This window comes from Pan troglodytes, chromosome 1 (assembly GCF_028858775.2).
Source record: "Pan troglodytes isolate AG18354 chromosome 1, NHGRI_mPanTro3-v2.0_pri, whole genome shotgun sequence".
Classification (NCBI taxonomy): Eukaryota; Metazoa; Chordata; class Mammalia; order Primates; family Hominidae; genus Pan; species Pan troglodytes.
The window spans coordinates 4,509,097-4,530,577 of record NC_072398.2 but is presented as its reverse complement, the minus strand read 5'-3'; the positions used below and the strand labels follow the sequence as shown (position 1 = coordinate 4,530,577).

At 42.6% G+C, this 21,481-nt stretch overlaps 1 protein-coding gene across 29 annotated transcripts in view; it reads left to right on the top strand.

Moving 5' to 3' along the window:
* CATSPERE (catsper channel auxiliary subunit epsilon) overlaps positions 1-9,762 on the top strand; it is a 182,128-nt gene extending 172,366 nt beyond the window's left edge. For all 29 annotated transcript variants that reach the window (XR_010156542.1, XR_010156541.1, XR_010156519.1 and 26 more), the window contains 2 exons: positions 4,884-4,937; positions 9,330-9,762. Coding sequence is in view for 18 of the 29 variants with exons in the window: in XM_054674860.2 (XP_054530835.1) it covers positions 4,884-4,937; positions 9,330-9,483 (208 nt within the window). In the remaining 11 variants the exon portion in view is untranslated. The remainder of the gene's footprint in view (positions 1-4,883; positions 4,938-9,329) is intronic.
* The last annotated feature ends 11,719 nt before the right edge of the window (positions 9,763-21,481 follow it).

Below are 21,481 nucleotides of genomic sequence, written 5' to 3'. Positions count from 1 at the left end.
TTGAGTTATTCTAGGTGTTGCAGGCTCCCTGGAAAGGAAACTTTGAGATGAAGGTTAGCATGCAGGAAGTTTACTGGGAAGTGTTCTGGGATCAAAACCTTTGGTGTTTCTGTCACTGATGTAGTTCTCAATGCCATGGTGAAAGGAGTATCTTATGGGTCCTATCTCAGGGAGAATGAGTGGTTCGCATCTGATCAATTCACTCCAGTACTCCCCTTTCTCTAAGTCTTTAGACTTATTTCTATACATTATAATAAAGGATTTCTTGCATCTCAACTTCATTTAATGCATTCATATCAACAATTGAATATGACCTAGAGTTATGCTTACACTTCCTTGGTCTAACACTCTCAGAATTCATTTTTTCTATACATATTCTTAGGGTATTGCTTATATAAGTTAGCAAAATTCTGCAGTTATTTTTCTGTGTAACCCTTCCTCTCCTGAGTTTGACTTTCATATTGCTCTCTAGAACTTGGTAGGATCTAAATCTGTCTAGAAACAACGTGGTTTTTGAGATGGAGCGTGATAAGAACTGGGTTATGCTTGCAACATGAACACCTCAGTAAAAGTAATATAGCTGGGCATGGTGTTGCATGCCTTCAGTACCAGCTACTCAGGAGGCTGATGGGAAGGATCATTTGAGCCCAGCACTTCAAGCTCAACATAGCAAGATCCCATCTCTAAAATTAAAAAAAAGGGAATATAGAAATCATAGACCTAAATGTAAAATGCAAAACTATAAAACTCATAGAAGATAACTAACATAGGAAAAAACCTAATTAACCTTGCATATGGCTATGACTTTTTGGATAAACACCAGTGGTATGATCCATGAAATAAATCATTGAAAAGCTGGACTTCATTAAAATTAAAAACTTCTGCTCTGTGAAAGACAATGTCAAGAGAATGAGAAGACAAGCCACACACTGGAAGAAAATATTTACAAAAGATAGATCCAATAAATGATTATTATCCAGAATATACAAAGAATGCTTAGAACTCGACAATAAGAAAATCACCAGATTTAAAAATGGGCAAAAGATCTGAACAGACACCTCTCCAGAGAAGATAAATGAATGACAAAAAGCATATGAAAAAATGTTCAACATGTTTATGTCATTAGAAAATGCAAATTAAAACAATAAGATACCACTACACACTTACTAGAGTGGTCAAAATCCAGAACACTGACAATATCAAATCTGACAAGGATATGGAACATCAGGAACTCTCATTCATTGCTGACAGAAATCCAAATGGTGTGGCCACTTTGGAAGACAGTTGTTTGGCAGTTTCTTACAAAACTAAACATACTCTTACTGTATGACCCAGCAGTGGTACTCATTGGTATTCACCCAAATGAGGCTGAGGTGGGAGGATTGGTTGAGCCAGGGAGGTTGAAGCTGCAGTGAGCTGTGATGGTGCCACTGCACTCTAGCGTGGGTGATAGAGTGAGAACCTGTCTCAAAAGGTTAAAAAACAAACAAAAAGCAAAAATAAAGAAAATACTGTGGCCATGTGTGGTGGCTCACGCCTGTAATCCCAGCACTTTGGGAGGCCGAGGTGGGCAGATCATGAGGTCAGGAGTTTGAGACCATCCTGGCCAACATAGTGAAACCCCGTCTCTGCTAAAAATACAAAAATTAGCCGGGCATGGTGGTGTGCACCTTTAATGCCAGCTACTTGGGAGGCTGAGGCAGGAGAATCACTTGAACCTGGGAGGCAGAGGTTGCAGTGAGCCAAGATCATGCCATTGCACTCCAGCCTGGGCAATAGAGTGAGACTCCAACTCAAAAAAAAAAAAAGAAAGAAAAAGAAAAGAAAAGAAAATACTATGGGGTTTATAACATGTAATAAAAGTAAAATGGATGAAAACAATGGCACAAAGGATGGGAGTAAGGATTAGAAGCATAGTGTTTTAAGATTCTTATACTTAAGAATGGTATATATATACAAATAGTATACCATTAAATGGTATACTATTTGCCAGAAAAATGTGACAAATTAATGATTGATATTGTATACAAACCACATTAGAAAAAGATACAAACCTATAAAAGCCAATAGGGAAGATAATGTGGAATCATTTAAAAAAAAACTTTATTAATACAAAAAAGGACAGAAGAAAAGGAGAAAGGAACAACAAAATGATAGCAAATAGCAAGACTGTAGATTTAACTCTAACGATATCAACAATTACATTAAATACAAATGGTCTAAATATCCCAATTAAAGAACGGAGATTGTCATATTGGATAAAAATATAAGACCTAACTACAGACTGTCTACCAGTAACCTATATTAAATATGAAGACATAGATTGATTAAAAGTAAAAGGATAAAAAAAGATAAACCATGCTAATAGTAGTCAAAAGAAAGCCAGATTGGCCATATTAATAGCCGATAAAGAGGAATTCAGAACAAGGAAGGTATAAAGAGACACATTACATAATGATAAAGAAGGTGTAATAATCCTAAATGTGGATTTACCTTTAAAACAGCTTCAAAATACATGAAACAAAAACGGATAGAACTAAACAGAGAAACAGACAAACCCCTAATTGCAGTTGGAGATTTCAACATTCCTTTCTCAGAAATTGATAGGACAAGTAGAGAGAAAATCAGTAAGGATACAGAATACCTAACTGTGCTATCAACCAATTCAATCCATTTGACAACACTACATCTAACAACTTTTAAACCATAAAGTTCCAGTTGCACTTATTCCATGCTGACTCATCACAATTTCATTCTATCAAAGGTCAACTTGGCCCTCTTTTCAGTCACAATTGCCTCTACCCAAGTCTAGACCTCATTATCACACAGCTGGGTTGTTTACTACTATGTATAATTTTTCCATATGGCCCACTTACATCTAATCTCTCTATGCCAAATCACTTTACAAACTGCTATTGAATTAAATTCAAAAACAGTCATGACTCCTTTATACAAAAAGGGTAAAGTCAAAATTCCTAAGCCTTTCATTAAAGCCCTCTGGAGGACACATGTGCAGGCATGAGCACACGCATGCACACACACACACACGCACACAAAACCCCCACTACTTTCCACTACATGCACCAAGATATTTCCTCATTATCCCTTAAACCTCACAAATTCATTCCCATTTCCAAACCTTTGCTCATCTCTCCCTACACCTGGAATGCCCTAACCCTTCATCCTTATTTAAACTCCAACCTTTAGGACTCAACACAAGCCTCTTTGCCGTACTGTGAAAATTCCTGTGACAGGTGTCTACATCACTCATTTTTTTTTTTTTTTTTTTTTGAGACGGAGCCTCACTCTGTTGCCCAGGCTGGAGTGCAGTGGTGCGATCTCCGCTCACTGCAACCTACGCCTCCCGGTTCAAGCAATTCTCCTGCCTCAACCTCCCAAGTAGCTGGGATTATAGGCACAGACCCCCACACCTGGCTAATTTTTTGTATTTTAGTAGAGATGGGGTTTCACCATGTTGCCCAGGCTGGTCTCCAACTCCTGAGCTCAGGCAATCCTCCCACCTAGGCCTCCCAAAGTGATGGGATTACAGGTGTGAGCCACCGTGCCCAGCCTAGAATTTATAACATAGTATCTTGTACTGTTGTTTGTGGGTTGTATTTACATGCCAATTCCACAAGTTGATATAATGGTAGAGTCTACTTTGGTTTGAATCCCAGTTTTGCCACTACTAGCTATTCAGTCTAAAGAAAATTGCTTACTCTTTTTGAGCCGTTCTGTATCTGTAGAATGGGTCGATAATACCTGTCTTACAGTATTCTGAGGGGTAAATGAAGCATCTGGGTAAAAATCTCTAACTTTGCCAAGCACATAACAAATAATAAAAATAAGTTCTTTTCTTCTGTGTTCTCCCACATGTAGGTAGGTGAAATCATGTCATAAATGTTTGCTTAGCTATATCCTGCCTCATTCCAAGCAATATACTTAATAATGAGAGACATTCTGTAATATTAGAAATGATAATACAGTTTTATAGATTGAGCCCCTAATACTCAGCTTCCTGAAGGAGTTAGCCTACATCAGGTGAACATGATGGGCAGCAGGGTCAGAAAAACCTGAATGCAAATCCCAGCTCTGCTACTAACAGCTGTGTAAACTTTCTCAAGTTGCTTAACCTATCTGAGTTTCCTCATCTAAAAGGAAGGGTTGCTGTGAAGATCAACTAAGATAATGCATGTAAGCATTTGGCATGCCGCCTAGTACATAGCAATGCTCAATTAGTATTCATTTTCTTTTTTTGAGATGGAGTCTCACTCTGTCGCCCAGGCTGGAGTGCAGCGGCGCAATCTCAGCTCACTGCAACCTCCGCCTCCTGGGTTCAAGAGATTCTCCTGCCTCAGCCTTCCAAGTAGCTGTGACTACAGGTGCCCACCACCATGCTTGGCTAATTTTTGTATTTTTAGTAGAGAAGGGGTTTCACCATGTTGGCCAGGTCAGTCTCAAACTCCTGACCTCAGGTGATCTGCCCACCTTGGCCTCCCAAAGGCTGGGATTACAGGTGTGAGCCACTGCGCCTGCCAGTATTCATTTTCGATAAGTATTAATGCTCATAAATGTTAGCTTTTTTTTATTTCTGCCAATACTTATTATTAATATCATTATTACTGTTGCCTTGGGAACCACTATCAAAATGATGTCAGGCTGTTAGGATAGAGAGCTCTTCAGGAGTCTCAGAGAAGCCTGAGCTGTACATATGGAAAAATAATCACAGCTGTTCTATAAATGTATCCATTCTGTCCTTTGTCAAGAAAATGACACCTTAACTAGGATTATATATGGTTTGATTGTTACCATAGGGACATGGAGAGCGTTTTAAAATATATTGTACTTAGTTTAATCTTTAATATTATTTTTCTGCTTTGCAGTTTCTGTAACCTAACAGCTATGTTTGCAATAGAGACATTTGGACTGATTCCCAGGTAAGGAGCAGGGCCTAACTGGACTTTAATTAGGGAATTTCTAAGACACAAGTGGCAGCTAAGAAGGAAAAGTACCTCTCCCCCGTGTCTCCCAGAAGCAGCCTGTGCACTCACTTTTCAGGGCCCCCAGCTTAAATCTTATTATGAAAATTATTATTATACAGTATATAATGCAAATGAATCCTAAAACAACAACAACAAAAAACTTGTATGAAGTGTTCACTGCAAAGTCAATGGTTTTAATAAGTCTATATTTAGATTTTTGGGGGGCTATGAAATCTATCTTCCCAAGTGACAGAAACTTGCTGTTTCCCTGAAGCCCTGGTACTTCTGCCCCCTATATTGACATCCTAAAAATTGTATGTGTGTATAGTGTGTATACAGGGGCACAGCAGGAAGGAATTCCTGAGAACTGTTACTGCAGCAAAGGTCCCCTTTCGTGCCATCCCACTCAACAGCCACTGCCTTCCTATCAAACATGTCTCAGCTCCTCCTACTTGGCAGATGCCAGAATGCAGTGGTAGGGATTGGGAGGTGACAGTGGCTGTGCCCTCTGCTCTAAGCCTGGGTCAGCTTTCAACCATAGACCCTCATTCTGATGCATTTAGGAAACAGTAAAGGGATTTCCCTGGACTCAGCTCCAGTTCCCTTGGAGGGCAGAATGAAAAGTCCTAATACTGAAGTTAGGACCCCAAATGACTTTGCTACTCCGTTTTGGGCCTGGTGTTTGGAGTGTGGGTGTTTGGGTTTTGTTTGATGGGTTTTTTTGGGGGGGGGAGGGGAGAGGATTGTTAAATAAGGGCGTAAGAAAAACGATTAAGTTACTCATGGCCCTACTGTAAATATGACTGACTCCTGGAGTTTTTGTATTAATGGAATGTTAATAGTGTGAATAATCTGCAAATGAAGTCAAGGGTTGTTTCTACATAACTTTGGGAAACATGCAGAACCTTTTCCTAGTGACTTTTCCTCATGGGGTTGGTATGTTTGATTTAGGTGAATATTAAGGTCATGGGGTTGGTATGTTTGATTTAGGTGAATATTAAGGTATATACCCACCCAAGTACCCACCAACCGAAGAAGGAGTCAAGTGAGTTAGCCAGGAGAAACAGCAAAGGAGGAGGATCCCACCCACCTGCCCCGCTGTCACCTGCCAGCAGCTAGAGTCCAGCAGCCAGGGCATATGAGCACGGCATACAGGATAGTCTGGTTAGTGACTAGGTTAGCCTCCATTCACACCTGGGCCCTGAAGGGTCGCAGAGGCAGATAAGGGCTGGCTGGTGGTTGATATTTTCTTAATAATGGGGCCCTCTTCTTGAGCAGCGACTGGAGATGAGTTTGTAGAAGGCAGAGAGCTTGGTGCTTCCTTGCTCCTAGCCCAGCACTCAACCCCACCACTTTCCCGGTGTCTCCCTTCTGCTCTCTCCCTGGAATTGCCGTCCTTTAACCAGCAGACTCACCCAGATCTGCAACCATCCTCTGAGCCCTCCCTCTCTCTCCTTGGGGAAACCAGACTCTCCCCGAGGACACTGCTCCACCTTCTGGCCTCTCAAGTGGTGCTCTTTTCTTTCACCTCCCATGTACCTCAGGGGGCCCTATTACCAATTCCAGATATTATTTATCCTCGTTCTTGTAACAAAACCAAAAAAATAAACACAAAACATACCCGATCCTTTGAGGCTCATGGCGTCCGCTGCAGCCCCAGCTGTCTGTCCTCATCACCATGTCCTCCCCACAGTCTGCTGCATTCATTCTCAACTTTGGCCCCGTCACACTCACACTGTTTTCCTCTCCACGTCAAGCCCCACCATCAGTGTTCGCATCCAGCATCCAAAATCGTGGCCTTACCACATCCTTGGTGACCTCCCTCTACTGCACTTCAGCCGTCCACTCCCATAGTTACACCTTCCACACTGTCATTACTTGTAACTTCTCTGCTTCCTAAAGCATCAATCCAGACATCCCATTCTCTGATCACGACCTCCTGTCCTTCCAGCTTGTTAATTCCATGACACCCACCGCAACCCCCCTTCACCCTTCCTGGAACCTCCACCTCTACTTCCAATCTCTCTTTTTTTACTTTGCATTTCCTTACATTTCAAAGTCTATTATTTCAGCAACACTTAGCAGTACACCCTCACCCCTCTGGGATTTGTTACTCCCTCTGGCAAATCCCCAACTACCTACTTTTTCTGTGACTACACCTGAGCAGCATTCTCTGTAATAGCGATTTCAGATTGTATCTAATTAGTTTCCTCCTCAAACCTGCTTTCCTTAATCATCATCAGATGAGCTTGTTTCCACCCTCACAAAGAAATTAGAAACCATCAGACAGGAACGCCCTCTATTCCAGATTGCAAACATAAAAACCTACTAACATCTACATCCATCCTCTCCTCTTCCCTTCCTGTTACAACAAAGGCAATATTATTCCTCCTTTTTAAATATAATTCTTCCACCTATGCTTTGCACACTATCTGTTCCTCTCCACTTACTGAGGAAACTTTCAAATGAATTATTCCTTCTCTCTTCTGTATATTCAACTTTCCCTTTCAACTAGATCCTTCTAATAGGTTTTTAGTGACCCTCAAGTTTCTCCGTTGCAGGACAAAACTTCTCAAAAGTATTGTCTACACTCACAGTCTCCATTTCCCTGTGTCCAGCCCTCTTTCTCCGATCCAGCCAGTCGGGTTTCTATCTCATCACTCTGCCGATTAGTTCTCATTACAATAGCTTTGGCCTTCATGGAGCTAATAGATATTTTTCAGTCCTCATCTTATTAGATCTTTCTTCAGCGTTGACTCTACCTTTGGCTGTTGTATCACACTGTGGGTTTTCCCAAACTTCTGTAGCCACTGCCTCTCTCTCCCTAGTAAAGAAAGCCTCACCCTCCTTTAGCAGCCTTTAAATGTTGGCCTCCCCTGAGGCTCAGTCCTGTCCTGAGCTTCTCACTCTGGCAAGCTCATCCACAATCATAACTTGAGTTAGCATCTATATACACATGACTCCCAAATAATATCTCTAGAACAGTCCAGAGCCATACATCCTACTGTCTACTTAACTTCTTCTGTTAGGTGTCTCAAAGACTAGTCAAACTGGACATGTCCAAAGTGAACTCATGATCTTATCACACGCTCCCCTATCCCATTATTTAATCTACCTTAAAACTGATCCGTCAGGGCAATTACATATAGCCATATGGAAGGAAGATAACCTTTATTCCTTCATATTTCTCAAACCCTACATCTTAATAATCACCAAGATTGATCCAATCTAACTTCTACTTGTATCTTAGATATATCCGCTTCTCTCCATTTCTTCGGCCATTAATTTTGTGAAGACTCTCATCGTAGCTTACCTGGATTACTCAAATACTTCATAACTGCCTTTTCTACCTTCACACTCATGCTTTGCTTTCATCCATTCTTCACACTCCACAGTCATCCTTGTAAAATGTCAATCCTATATCATCCCTCTGAAGCTCTCTCCTGCCTTAGGCTAAAACCCACTCTCTAGCTTGACTTAAGCAGTTTTTCTCATCTGGCCCTGCCCACCTATCAATCCTCATCTCCAACCACTCCCCTTGGCACCTGAGCTGCTGTCATACTGAAGGAGCTGCAGTTCCAGAATGTCTAGGAGTGGTCCTGAGGTGTTACCACATTTCCATGCCTTCTCATACCCTTCTCCCTTTGTCTGAAACACTGTTCCCACCTTGGTCTATTCCTCCACTCTTAGGCATTTTTATCTAGCTAACTTCTACTCCTACTCATCTCATACCAAGCTAACTCCTGCCCAGGCTCAGTTCAGACATCCCCTCCACTGGAAGGCCTTCCATGATGTGTGGCTCCCACAAAACTTCATTTCCAGCTGGGTGCAGTGGCTCACGCCTGTAATCCCTTTTGGCACTTTGGGAGGCCAAGGCCGGCAAATCACTTGAGGTCAGGAGTTCGAGACCAGCCTGGCCAACATGGTGAAACCCCGTCTCTACTAAAAATACAAAAATTAGCTGGGTGTGGTGGTGCCCTCCTGTAATCCCAGCTGCTTGGGAGGCTGAAGCAGGAGAATGGTTTGAACCCAGGAGCCAGGGCTTCCAGTGAGCCATTGCCCTCCAGGCTGGGTGACAGAGGGAGACTCCATCTCAAAAAAAAAAAAAAAAAAACCAACTTCATTTCCTCCTCTCATTGCATCATTGCATTGATCACCTTGTCTATTTTCCTCCCTGTCAGCCTCAAACACTAAAAGGTAAACACTGTGAGGGTGGACAGTGTGTCTTATTCACCTTTGCTCTCTGTCAATGGCATAGTAGCTAGCTATTCAAAAAGTGTTTAAATAAATTAACAGCCAAAGTGTGAACAATGACTTCTAATGCCTTTTTTTTTTTCCTGATTTCAGTCCAAGTGTCTACCTGGTAGCTTCTTTCCTCTTCGTCCTGATGCTGCTCTTCTTCACTATTCTTGTTTTGAGCTACTTTCGGTACATGAGGATTTATAGACGATATATTTATGAACCACTTCACAAACCTCAAAGAAAACGTAAGAAGAATTAGGAAAACTGAAAGTTTGTTTATTACAGATATATGCATATAGAGAAACAGTGTATTATATAGTGATATTGAGAGTGTGTGTTTGACCAAGAAATACTAAATATAAGCTCATAGTAGGCATCACCAAATTCAAGATCTGAAAAATATTCTTGAACTATCTCCAAAATAGAAATGTTTTCATATATATTGTTATTAAATTAATCCTTTGTTTGCCTTCATTTTAAAGATACTCTATGTACTCTCACATGGCATGAAAAAATAAACTAAATTTGACTATTACAATCCTTTGTAAGAATGAAAGTGAATTTTTGAAAATATATCTATGTGTCAAGTATCATTTTGCATGAAACTTTTCACATGAAACCTTATATGACTGTAGTTAATTTATATATAAAGGATTTAATAAAGGTGTGTGGATTTAAATAACCTGCCCTAAACAGATTTTTTCTACTGGTAAATTAACAGATGAAATGTAAAATATATTAAAAATGAGCAGCTGATGTTCTCAATTTTATTTTATTTTATTTTGAGACAGGGTCTTGCTGTGTTGCCCAGGCTGGTCTTGAACTCCTGGGCTTAAGTGATCCTCCAGCCTTTCATGAGGTTACAGGCATGAGCCTATAGAATTTGGAGCTGCCTCTAAATTTTAATTCTAAGTTTTACATTTTGACTTTGATGCTCAAAACAAGCTTCTTAATTTGTCCAAATATTACCACAGCCTTCTAAATAACTAGTATTTGGATGTATCAGTCCGGGTTCAACCAGAGCAGCAGAACCAGAGGGGGGGGTGCGTGGGTGAGTGTGTGTGGGTGCATGGGTGTGTTGTGTGCGCCAGCGCGCGCTTACTCTCCTCTGAAGAGATATATTTGAAAAGAATTGGATTGTGTGATCGTGGAGCCTGGCTAAACAAGTCTGAAATCCACAGTGCAGGCAATCAAGAATGGAAGATCACAAGCAAGATGAAATTCCACGGGCACTGATCAAAGCTGCTGTCCACAAAGAATTGCTCATGTCACCAAAATCAAGAATAGGACAGAGATACCTGCTGGTCATCGCTGTTTTGAAAGTTCTGACGTCACAGAAGAAAAATAAAATAAACAGTACAAATGCTGGGAAAAAAGAGACAAAATCCTCTCTTTAAATAAGATTATGTGCTAAGAAAGTCCAAAATTCACAACAAGTTTTACCAGAATAACAGAATTTGATGGCTCTATACTAGACAAATATTTACAAATCAATACTTTCTCTATAACAGTTACAATCTGTTAGCAATAAAAATAATCTATTCATTGCAATGACAAATTATGTAAATTTAATATGAGAAGAACATGACCTATATGAAGAAAACTTTAAAATATTTAATGAAAGAGGTGAAACAAGATCTGAAACTAGATAGGGGGAGAAAAGACAAACTACCCAATAGAAAATGAGCAAAGTTGCAGTCATCCCACAAAACAGCCAATAAACATATTTAAAACAACTATTTTTTTAGTGTTTATTATATGCCAGGATCTTTTCTAATAACCAAACCTCCTCAATAACCCTATGAAACAAGAACTATTATTATCCCATTATAGAGATGATGAGGAAACTGGCACATAGAGGGTAAATAAATCTACTAAGCTCATATCATTGGTACATGATGAAACTGGAATTCACACTCAGGCAGACTGGCTTCAAAATCAGGTAATTATCCACTAAGGAAACTCAACCTTGGCTGGCAGTCGGAAAGATACAAACCAAAGTCATGGTATGGCAGCATTTTTCACCTGACAGCAAAAACTCCAAAGGGTGATAATACTTGAGAAGGAATGGGGGTCAGGGATGGGAAGGAAATTATCTTGCAGTTCTGAAGGAAATGTAAATCGCTGTAGTTTTTTTTTAAGCAATCTGGCAAAATCTGTTAAAATTAAAAATACAGACTCTCTTGGACCCAGCAACCCCACTGTTAGGAATCGTTCCACACAGTGGGATGGGGAGGACCAGTATATCAGGATATGTGTATATGTGTGGGTGTAGATGGATGGATGAATAGATAGAGATGCTATACATATAGATAGATACAGATATATAGAGAGATGGCATCATTAGTTACTGTGGCAAAACTCTAGAAAGAGAATTAACACCTACCAACAGGTGAACAGGGAGTGGTTGAATAAATGTTTGATTGTACGTTGACCACAAAGTCTGTGCTAAGTGACTTAGAAGGCTTTTAACAAGGTTTTATTAAATGAGAAGAGCAAGCTGCAGGGAAGCATCTATAGTCTGATCCTATTTTTATGCAAACAAAATAAATGTTGTGTGATTGAGAACATGGAGGAAAGCATGGCAGTGATATGGACGGGGGACAGGGAAGTGCTGGGTAGAGAAAGGCAGGTCCCTGGCTAGGGATCTGCCCTCGGGCCTGTGCCCACGCACCTACGTGAGGATAGGCACTCCTGCCTTCACACCCAAATGTGGTATTTCCCAAGAACACCCTGGCCTGCCACGACCCCATCCTGTGCCTATAAAAACCCCAAGACCCTAGTGGGCAGAGACAAGCGGCTGGACGTCGAGAGGAACACACATTAGCGAAAGAACACACAGGCGGCTGGACACCGAGAGAAGCACATGGGCTGGAGAGCACAGCCGGCAGGCCATTGATCAGCGGAACCACGCGGAATTTGGGGGTTTGGCCGGGACGGTGGGAGGAGAGCCTGGCTGCCAAGTGCCCGACTCCAGGGGAAAACCATCTCCCTTCTGGCTCCCCCATCTGCTGAGAATTATTTCCACTCAATAAAACCTTGCATTCATTCTTCAATCAAGCCCACGTGTGATCTGATTCTTCGGGTACACTAAGGCAAGAAACCCAGGATACAGAAAGCCTCTGTCCTTGCAATAAGGCAGGGGCCTCATTGAGCTGATTAACACAAGCTGCCTATAGACAGCTCAACTGAACGAACACCCTGTAACACACACCCACTGGGGCTTCGGCTGTAAACATTCGCCCTTAGACATTGCCCGGGGTCAGAGCCCCACAACCTGCCCGTCTGCATGCTCTCCCAGAGGAGTGAGCGGCAGAGAATCAAAGAAGCAAGCCACACGCCTATCGCATGCCCTGCCAGGGGGATAAGCGAACCTGCCCCGTTTCAGCAGTATACGTACCATTGTGTGTGCAGGCATGCACGTGTGTGTACATGACAGGGGGCGTGGGGCTGTATCGAGAGATGGAGAGAGAGAGAAACAAGGCCCTCCAAACTGGGGTGAAGGGGAACAATAGAAAAGCAGCCTGGAAAATGTTCTTTCTATGTAAACCAATATGTATGCACGTAAAGACAAAGGAAGTCACCAAACTTGAAATGATGTCATTTTTTGAGGAAAATATTTTTTAATTGACATAATAATTGTCCATATTTATGGGGTACATAGTGCTGGTTTTATACATATAAAGTATAGTAACCAGATCAGGTAATTAGCACATCCATTATCTCAAACGTTTGTCATTTCTTTGTGTTGGGAACATTCAATATCCTCCTTCTAGCTATTTGAAACTCTGTATCATTATTAACTAATGGTCATCCTACAGTGCTATAGAACAGGAGAACTTCTTCCTTTTATCTAGCTGTAATTTGTATCCTTTAACACAGGGGTCCCCAACCCCCACCAGAGCATTACCGCCTGAGCTCCAACTCCTGTCGGATCAGTGGCATTAGATTCTTGTAGGAGTGTGAACCCTACTGTGAACTGCACGTGCAAGGGATGGAAGTTCCAAACTCCACATGAGAATCTAATGCCTGATGATCTGTGGTGGAACAGTTTCATCCTGAAACCATTCCCGCTCCCCACCTTCCCCATGCCCTGTCCATGGAAAACTTGTCTTCCACAAAACCAGTCACTGGTGCCAAAAAGGTTGGGGACCACTGCTTTAACAAATCACTCCCTGTCCTTCCCTTCCCCCAACAAAATGATGTAATTTTAGATGCTATTTGCTTTCTTCCTACTTCCCACCACATTGTACTTAAATGTTTTAATTAATCATAAAAAGTAAAGCTGCTCTTACTGTGAGCAAAGAGCTGGGAAATGAAGAAGTGGAGGCAAGTACAGACAACTCTTTCAAGAAGTTCCCCCCACCTTACTTTTTTTTTTTTTTTGACAAGGAGCAAAGAAATTGCAGGCACCTGAGCACAAGTGAGGTCAGGAAGAGGTTACTGAATATGGGTGGAAATAATCCAGTAGCTAGGAGAAACTGATGATACAGGAGGAAAGAGGTAATCGCTGGATCAAAATCCTCGAGTCAGCAAGAAAGAATTAGATCTTGTGCTGAAAACTAAGAATTGAATATTTCGTGAAAGTTCATTACTCATGAACTCTGGCTTCCCTCCTGTCACAGTGGTAGGTAGGCTCGCAGGAAGATCAGTGGTTCCTGGAGGCCATGAGATTGTCCCTCACAAGTCTCCCACTGCAGGAGTGTAATTGACCCAGAGCATCAGCTGCTGCCCTCTGAAACTCATCACCACATTTGCACCAAGCCCGCAGCCCCTCAGGCTGTTCCCCACCTGTGACCGAGTGCAGTGAGGAAACTAAGGAAGACCCAGTGCTGGTAGACACAGGACTCTTATTAGCCCGGCTCAAGGACTCCCGAAGGTGTTACCAAACCTTCCTTAGATTGCACGGCAGTTTAGGCAACTCTATCCAATCTCAATCTGCACCATTTCTCTCCCGCGCTCTCTCTCTGGTAAGTCTCTCAACTTCCACAGCTCTTTATTTCCTTTCACACAAGTATTTCCCTTCATGAAATCCTTGCACGCTGAATCCCATGTTAGTAACTGTTTCTCAGAGGACCTGGATTAGCACAAGTCATAAGTGAGCGGTCTGAGAAATCAGGCGTCAGATGGTAATTTGCGACTGGCTCACCCAGCACCCAGAAGGCAGACAGGAAGCCATCCTAAGGGATATGTGGTCAGCGATAGTCCTTGGCTGTAGGTGGTGGTTCAGTTTTTAATGTTTTCATTGATAGTGACCCGAGAAAACGTCCTGGTGGAGGGGAAAGCTATGGCAGGTGCAATGGCAAAGGGATTTGAAAAACATGGGGATCACAAAGACATGATTGAGTTATACTAATGACCTGCACAAAGTGGAGACCGAGAGCCATAGCAGCTAATGGAGATAAGAATAAAAAGCAGTGTCTCTTATAAAGAGGTCATCGTCACCAATAGTAAAAAGGCAGACACAATTGAACACTAAGCTGAAGACCTGGGAGTCACAGGGCTCCAGAAACGTTTGCACACAGCTACTTTAGGTCTGTTACTGGGCGGTTGAGGCCCTGGTAGAGAAAACTTTTGATCCTAAAAACTAGGACAGGAAAATCTGGATGGATGCCTCTGAAGGTGTTGAGCTCTGCAACCTCCACCCCTCCCACCCGCCTCTGGGCACGCAGAGATGGCCCACTGCTCCCTATCAAGGGCTAGCCCTTTTGCTGTACTACAAGATGCTGCAGAAGCCTCGGCCTCACAGGGCGACAGGTGCCCCCCCACCTACAAGGCTGTTGGTTAATGTCTACAATAATAATAACAAACAAGAATGAAAGAAGAGGCTGAGGGACATTGCCCCAATAAAAAGTCATGGTCCCTTGCTCAGTCCCGAGACCCAGAGTACATTTTCAGACCCAGAACCCATTGACTGAAGAGGCGGCCAGGTTCCCAGGAAGAAGGATCCTGCAACACTGTGGCAAGTATTATATATACTGTGACAATTCCCCCAGAGACCTGTGGCTGTTTACTCAGGTGACTTTCCTGGGGAAAGAGGAATAAGCAGACATTTTGAGGACTATTACACACAGGTCTCAGTTGACATTAATACCCGGAGACCCAAAGTGTCATCAAGCCTCCCCTTTAGAGTGAGGGCCTATGAGAGCCACAGTGGCTCCACCCACCCCGGGGCCTTTCCCAGTCTCCAAAGCACATACTTAGAATTATATACTTGGCCGTGGGAGTAACGCCCACATCGAGGCCCTTGGTTTGTGAAGCAGGAGCAATCAGAGTGGGAAAGGCCAAATAGAAACCTCTGAAACTGGCCCCTCCACAAACCCCGACAAAGTGAGAAAACTGTTATTCTGGCGGGTTGCAGGGGGAGGCAGATATTATTACCATCATTAAAGACCTAAAAGATGCAGGGTTGGTGGTCCCTGTTGTATCTTTGTTTAATTGCCAGTCTGCAGAAAACAGATGGATCCTGGAGAATGACTGTTGACTCCCGCAGACTCAACCAGGTAATAGCACCAGTTGCAGCTGGTGTGCCAGATATGGTGTCACTGCTAGGGCGGATTCATCAGACCTTGGGTATATGGGCATGCAACTACTGACTCTGCAAATCTGTTCTTTTCCATCCCAGTGAGAAAAGAGGATGAGAAACCGTTCACATTCACATCAACAACAATATTCAATGATCTACCTATTCTATGGAATTTCTAAGTAGATATCCTCATTTAGATAACAAACTGACAAAGCAAGTTCATGTCTGGTCTGATCGCGGTAGAACAGATGCCATGGTAGACTAGATGCCTGGGTGCCATGTTGTTGTGGCATCAATGTTGTACCCATTAAGAATGGAAAAGGCACTAGGGAAGCTGACTGCCCAAGTTTCAACAAGGATGACCTCCATCTTGTCACCAATAGGGGATCATGTTCTTGGAGACGAGGGAGGCACAGAATTGAGAAGTGAGCTATGTTGAACCCTTACCACCTATCTAGGGAAAGTTATTTGTCTTGCCTGAAATATAACCTCCAGATATAGACTAGCAAAGCATTATCAAAAACCTAGCCAATCACATTTCACTTTCATTTGAACAACCTGGTACAATTACCAATGGCTTCAAAAGTCAAGTATATCAATTCCAATTATGCATAACTTCATAACTAAAGACGTCTAAGACAAAGAGCACCATTGTCCCCTGAATTGTCTAACTAGGCTATCTTCTCAGGGACCTGGTCATTTTGAAGTGGAAAATAAACAGTTTCAAGATCTACTGGAGAATTCATATGCCCATCTTCTAACACTGCACTGTATATCCAAATCTTGCAGTAAGTGTAGTCAACCAATAACAACTGATCTAACAGAGGATGGGGCATGGGGAGTAGGGTGGGGGGAGCTGAGAATGACCTCTCAAATATTTCTCATGGTGGAGCAGACAGGAAACCAGCAGGGGTCTGGAACACATAAGCCATTCTTCACTCTGGCTACCACCTCAGTGGAGGTGACAGAATTTTATATAGCCACCTGTGGTAGCCAGCTTCCAGGATGGGCTCCAGTGATCCCTGTACTCACACCCTTGTGTAGTATCACCTCATATTGCTCCAGAGTTGGTCAGTATGATCCACAGAATATAGCAAAAGTAAGGGTAGGTCACTTCTGAGACCAGGTTATAAAACACTGCAGCTTTCTTGTTGATGACTCTCCCATTGTGTTTTGGATCAATTGCTCTGGGAGGAACAGCTACCATGTCATAAGCAGCCCTACAGACAGGCCCATGTGGTGATAAACTAAAGCCTCCTGCCAGCTGATCTGTCAGTGAGCTTGGAAGCAGATCCTCAGGCCCCAGTCAAACCATCAGATGACTGCAGCTCCACCAGAGACTCAAAGCCAGAAACACCCACCTAAACCGCTCTTGGATTCCTGACCTTCAGAAACTGTTTTAAGCTGCTACGTTTTGGGGTAATTTGGAACAGAACAATAAATAAAACACAGACTCAGTTCATCTCTACAACACAGAGAGCAATAAGCTTTAAAATTAATTTTCCTTTATAATGGTTTGGGCAGCTTAGATCTCCCCCAGGCTACCTAAGAAATAGTGATCTTCTAGGCTTTGCTTTCTGTTGCCAGGGCCTCTCTATCTAGGGAGGGATATTGGCGGGAAACTGGAAGGCAGGAGGAGGAGGGACTTCCTGTTTTCTACCTTCCGGTCAGCAGGAATGTAGGCAGGCTCCTTCATCTAGCAGCAGTAGCGCTTGATTTCAGCAGCGGTGGATAATTCCTAGCTCGAAGTTTTTTAAACTTTCCAGGCCGATGTCATTGTGCCCCTTTAGAAATACCAGAGACCAGCAGTTCTCCTCTTCAGGGTTTGCAATTCCAGCTTAATAGGGCTCTCCTGCAAGCTTCAAAAATCTTTCAATTCTGACCTCTTTATTCCCCCAGACCTAAGTGTCCTAGCTGTTTCTAGCTTTCTGACACCTCAGTGTTCCCTTTTTGTTTCAGCCCTCTAATTCCCAATTTACAATTCTGTATACTAAATTCTCTTTGTTCATCCGTTTCTTGACAACCACCTCAAATAAGTCTGCATGTTATGTTCTACTACTGTCTCCTTCAATTTAAATTACAAAATTATGAGTGAATATTTATATTCTATTGTATATTATGTAATAGAATAATTCTATATATAAGAATTTATATTATATATTTTATTATACGATATATGTAACTATATTCTTTTCTTTCACTGGATTATAAGCTTCATGAGGGTAGGGTCATGTCTGTTCTATCATAGTGAATTAGTGATACAGATATATAATACATAATATATATAAATAAAATGTAATATATAATACAGATTATATATTATAATATGTAATATAAGAATATTATTATATAAGTATAATATATTTTTGGCCAGGCGCAGTGACTCATACCTGTAATCCCAGCACTTTTGGAGGCCTGGAGGCCGAGGCAGGGGGATCACCTGAGGTGAGCTCGAGACTAGCTTGACCAACATGGAGAAACCCGGTCTCTACCAAAAATACAAAAAAAATTAGCCGGGCGTGGTGGCAGGCACCTGTAATCCCAGCTACTTGGGAGGTTGAGGCAGAAGAATCGCTTGAACCCGAGAGGCGGAGGTTGTGGTGAGCCAAGATTGCACCACTACACTCCAGCCTGGGCAACAAGAGTGAAACTCCATCTCAAAAAAAAAAAAAAAAGAAGAATATATTTTTATATTACATTTATTTTATATATATGTAAGAATATATATATTCTTCTCTGTGTTTCACTGGATTGTAAGCTTCATGAGAGTAGGATCATGTCTGTTCTATCACAGGTGAATTAGGGACGCAGAGGCTGACACATCAAAGGTACTCATTTAACACTTGTTCAATGAATGAAGGATGGATGATTCATTATTGATGGATCAATACCTGAATTACATGAGCAGCATAACTCATTCCATCATTAGATGATGAATTCTATTTTGTACCTGATGAATTCAAAGTAACCATGGGCCATCCTGTGTGGCAGGGCAGAATCCCAGCCCCCCGGAGATGTTCACATCCTAATCTCCAGAATCTGTGGCTGTTGCCTTTCATAGGAAGAAAGGACTTAGCAGGTATGATTAAGGATCTTGAGATGGAGGGAGAATCCTCAGTTATCAGGTGGGCCCAATCTAATCACAAGGCTCTTCATAAGTAAGAAGGAGAAACAAGGGAGTCAGAGAAGACATGATGATGGAAATGGCACGTGGGGTGGGGGGTGGGGGGTGGGCACTGGAGTGACGGGGCCATGAGCCATGAGCCAAGGAATGAGGGCAGCCTCTAGAACCTGGGAAAGCAAGGAAGCAGATTGTCCCCTAGAGTCTCCAGAAGGAACACAGCCCTTGATGTTAACCCAGGGAGACCCATTTTGGACTTCTGATCTCTAGAACTATAAGAAAATAAGTTTCTGTTATTTTAAACCACTAAGTTTGTGACAATTTGCAGCCAAGGGAAACCAACACATCCTGTTAGAGAAGTCCAAGAGGCTGTAGGTTATACTGGCCTAGCACTCTGGAGAGAGAAGAGCACCGAAGATGGAGACATGCGGCTCTTCAGTATACATGCAACAGTTACAGCTGAGAGTGGATGAGATCACAAAGGGCAAAGGGAGTGTGTACAGTAAGAGTTAAAGTGAATCTATGGTTTCAGCCCTCAGGGGACTGCAGCCAGGACTAAATAAGGTGCAAATGCACAGTGCCTTTTCCCCACCTTTCACAGGAAAAAGGGCTTAGCAGATGTGATTACGTAGTTTGTAATTGCTTAAGGTGGAGAGGAACACCACGGTAGGAAAGAGAAGCAAGGCAGCGGATACACCAAAAACAGGTTTTAGAACTTTGTCAACAACCTTCCAGAGGACAGTCAAATAATGATGTGCACAGCATTTACTGTCCCCCAACACTACCTGACAAACCATATTTTCCAAGTTTACTTATTTCCTCTATTTTACATCACCTTCTGTCTCTCCAAACTCCCTATGCCCCTCTCCTCACGTCTTACTCTTTGAAGACATTCTTGCCTCATAATTCATTGAGAAAATAAAAGTAAATCAGGAATAAACACCCTCATTTCCTACACTCCCGTATTTCTAACCTGCCTACCTGTCTCCATGCCTTCTATGCCGTAACTGTGCACCTGCATCTGCCTTCTGTGCCATCACTACAGATGAAGCATCCCCCCTACTAAACAGCAACCATTAACTTGTGTCCTGGATCCCTCTCCCTTCTTTGCCCTTGCAAATCTTTCCCTCTCCTATATCAATTTTTCTCCCTTTACATGCAAGTATGCCTCAGCATCTCCCATCTTCAAAATGCCCTCCATTGACCACACCGCCTTATCCAGCTGTTGCCCCCAAGTTGTCTCCCTTTTGTCACCTTACATTTGCTTCTCAAACTGTTAAAGCAGTTATTTAAATCTCACTCCTCCCAGAGACCGCTCACGTCAAAGCTACCAGTGATTTCTATATTGCTGAATCCAATAGTCTTGACATCAATGTTATCATGTTCTTTCTGATTTTCCTCCTGCCTCCGTGCTTCCTCTTCATCCTTTACTTGACCTCTACATGGTGAAGGGCCCTAGAGCTTTGTTCTTGGCCCACTTCTTTTTAGCTACACATATTCCTAGGTCATCCAACCAAGCCCCAAGTCTATAATGGCCATGACTCCAGTTTATTCAAATGTCTACTACTTGGCAGTCATGGATGTCTAAAAGGCATCTCCAACTTAGCATGACCAAACCATAACTCTTGATTTCCCTCCCCCCAGCCTGCTCCTCCCCAAAATGTTTCACATCTTAGAAGTGCCAGGACTATCCACTCAGTTCCCCAAGTCAAAAATCTAGAAGTTATTCTCGAATCCTCTCTCCCTAACCAACTCAACATCTAACCCATTAGCAAGTTCCACAGACTTTACTCCAAAATATTTAAACTCTAATTATTTCGGTCTCCACCACTATCAGCCACAACGAAGCCACTTGCTGGCATGCACTTCTGGAACAGCAGCATCCAATTGGTGGACTCGATTAACTTTCGCCACATAACCACCCCCAAAACTTTGTGACTTAAAACATTATTTCTCACATTCTGTGGGTTGGCTGGTCAGTTCGTCCGATCAGTGTGGTTGTGGCCAGGGAAGGATAGTCCGGGAGAGCTTCACATGTTCGCAGTTGGTTGGTTGTCAGCTGGATGTGGGCCGTGACTTGACCACGTGTCCCTCATCATCCATCAGGCTAGCCCACACTCATTCCTAAGATGGTGGTCACAGGACTCCCAAGTTCAGCAAGAGGGCAAGCCCCAACTCACAAGTGTTTTTTAAGCCTCTGCTTGCATGATGTTAATGTCCCACGTCCACAGCAAGTCACAGTCCAGTGCAGTCAGTGGGGGTAGACACCACCAAAGAGTATAATTTGGGAGACTGGAAATAATTTGTGGCTATTTTCACAATCTGCCACACTCATCTCCCTATTTCCACCTCCTTTGCCTCTGTGAAATCCATTTTCCACACAGCAACCCAAGTAATCATTTTTAAACACACGCACACTCATTTCACTCCCTGGTCCAAACTTATGGCTTCGTTTAAAATACAACCCCTGTTATGAATTTTAAAATCCTTCCGGGATCTGGCCTCTGCCTACCTGCCCAGCTCATCTAGTACCGTCGACTCCTTGCCTATTGTGTCCCAGCAAGAGTGATCTTTTGTTTCCTTGAATACAGAAAACTCCTTCATGCCTCA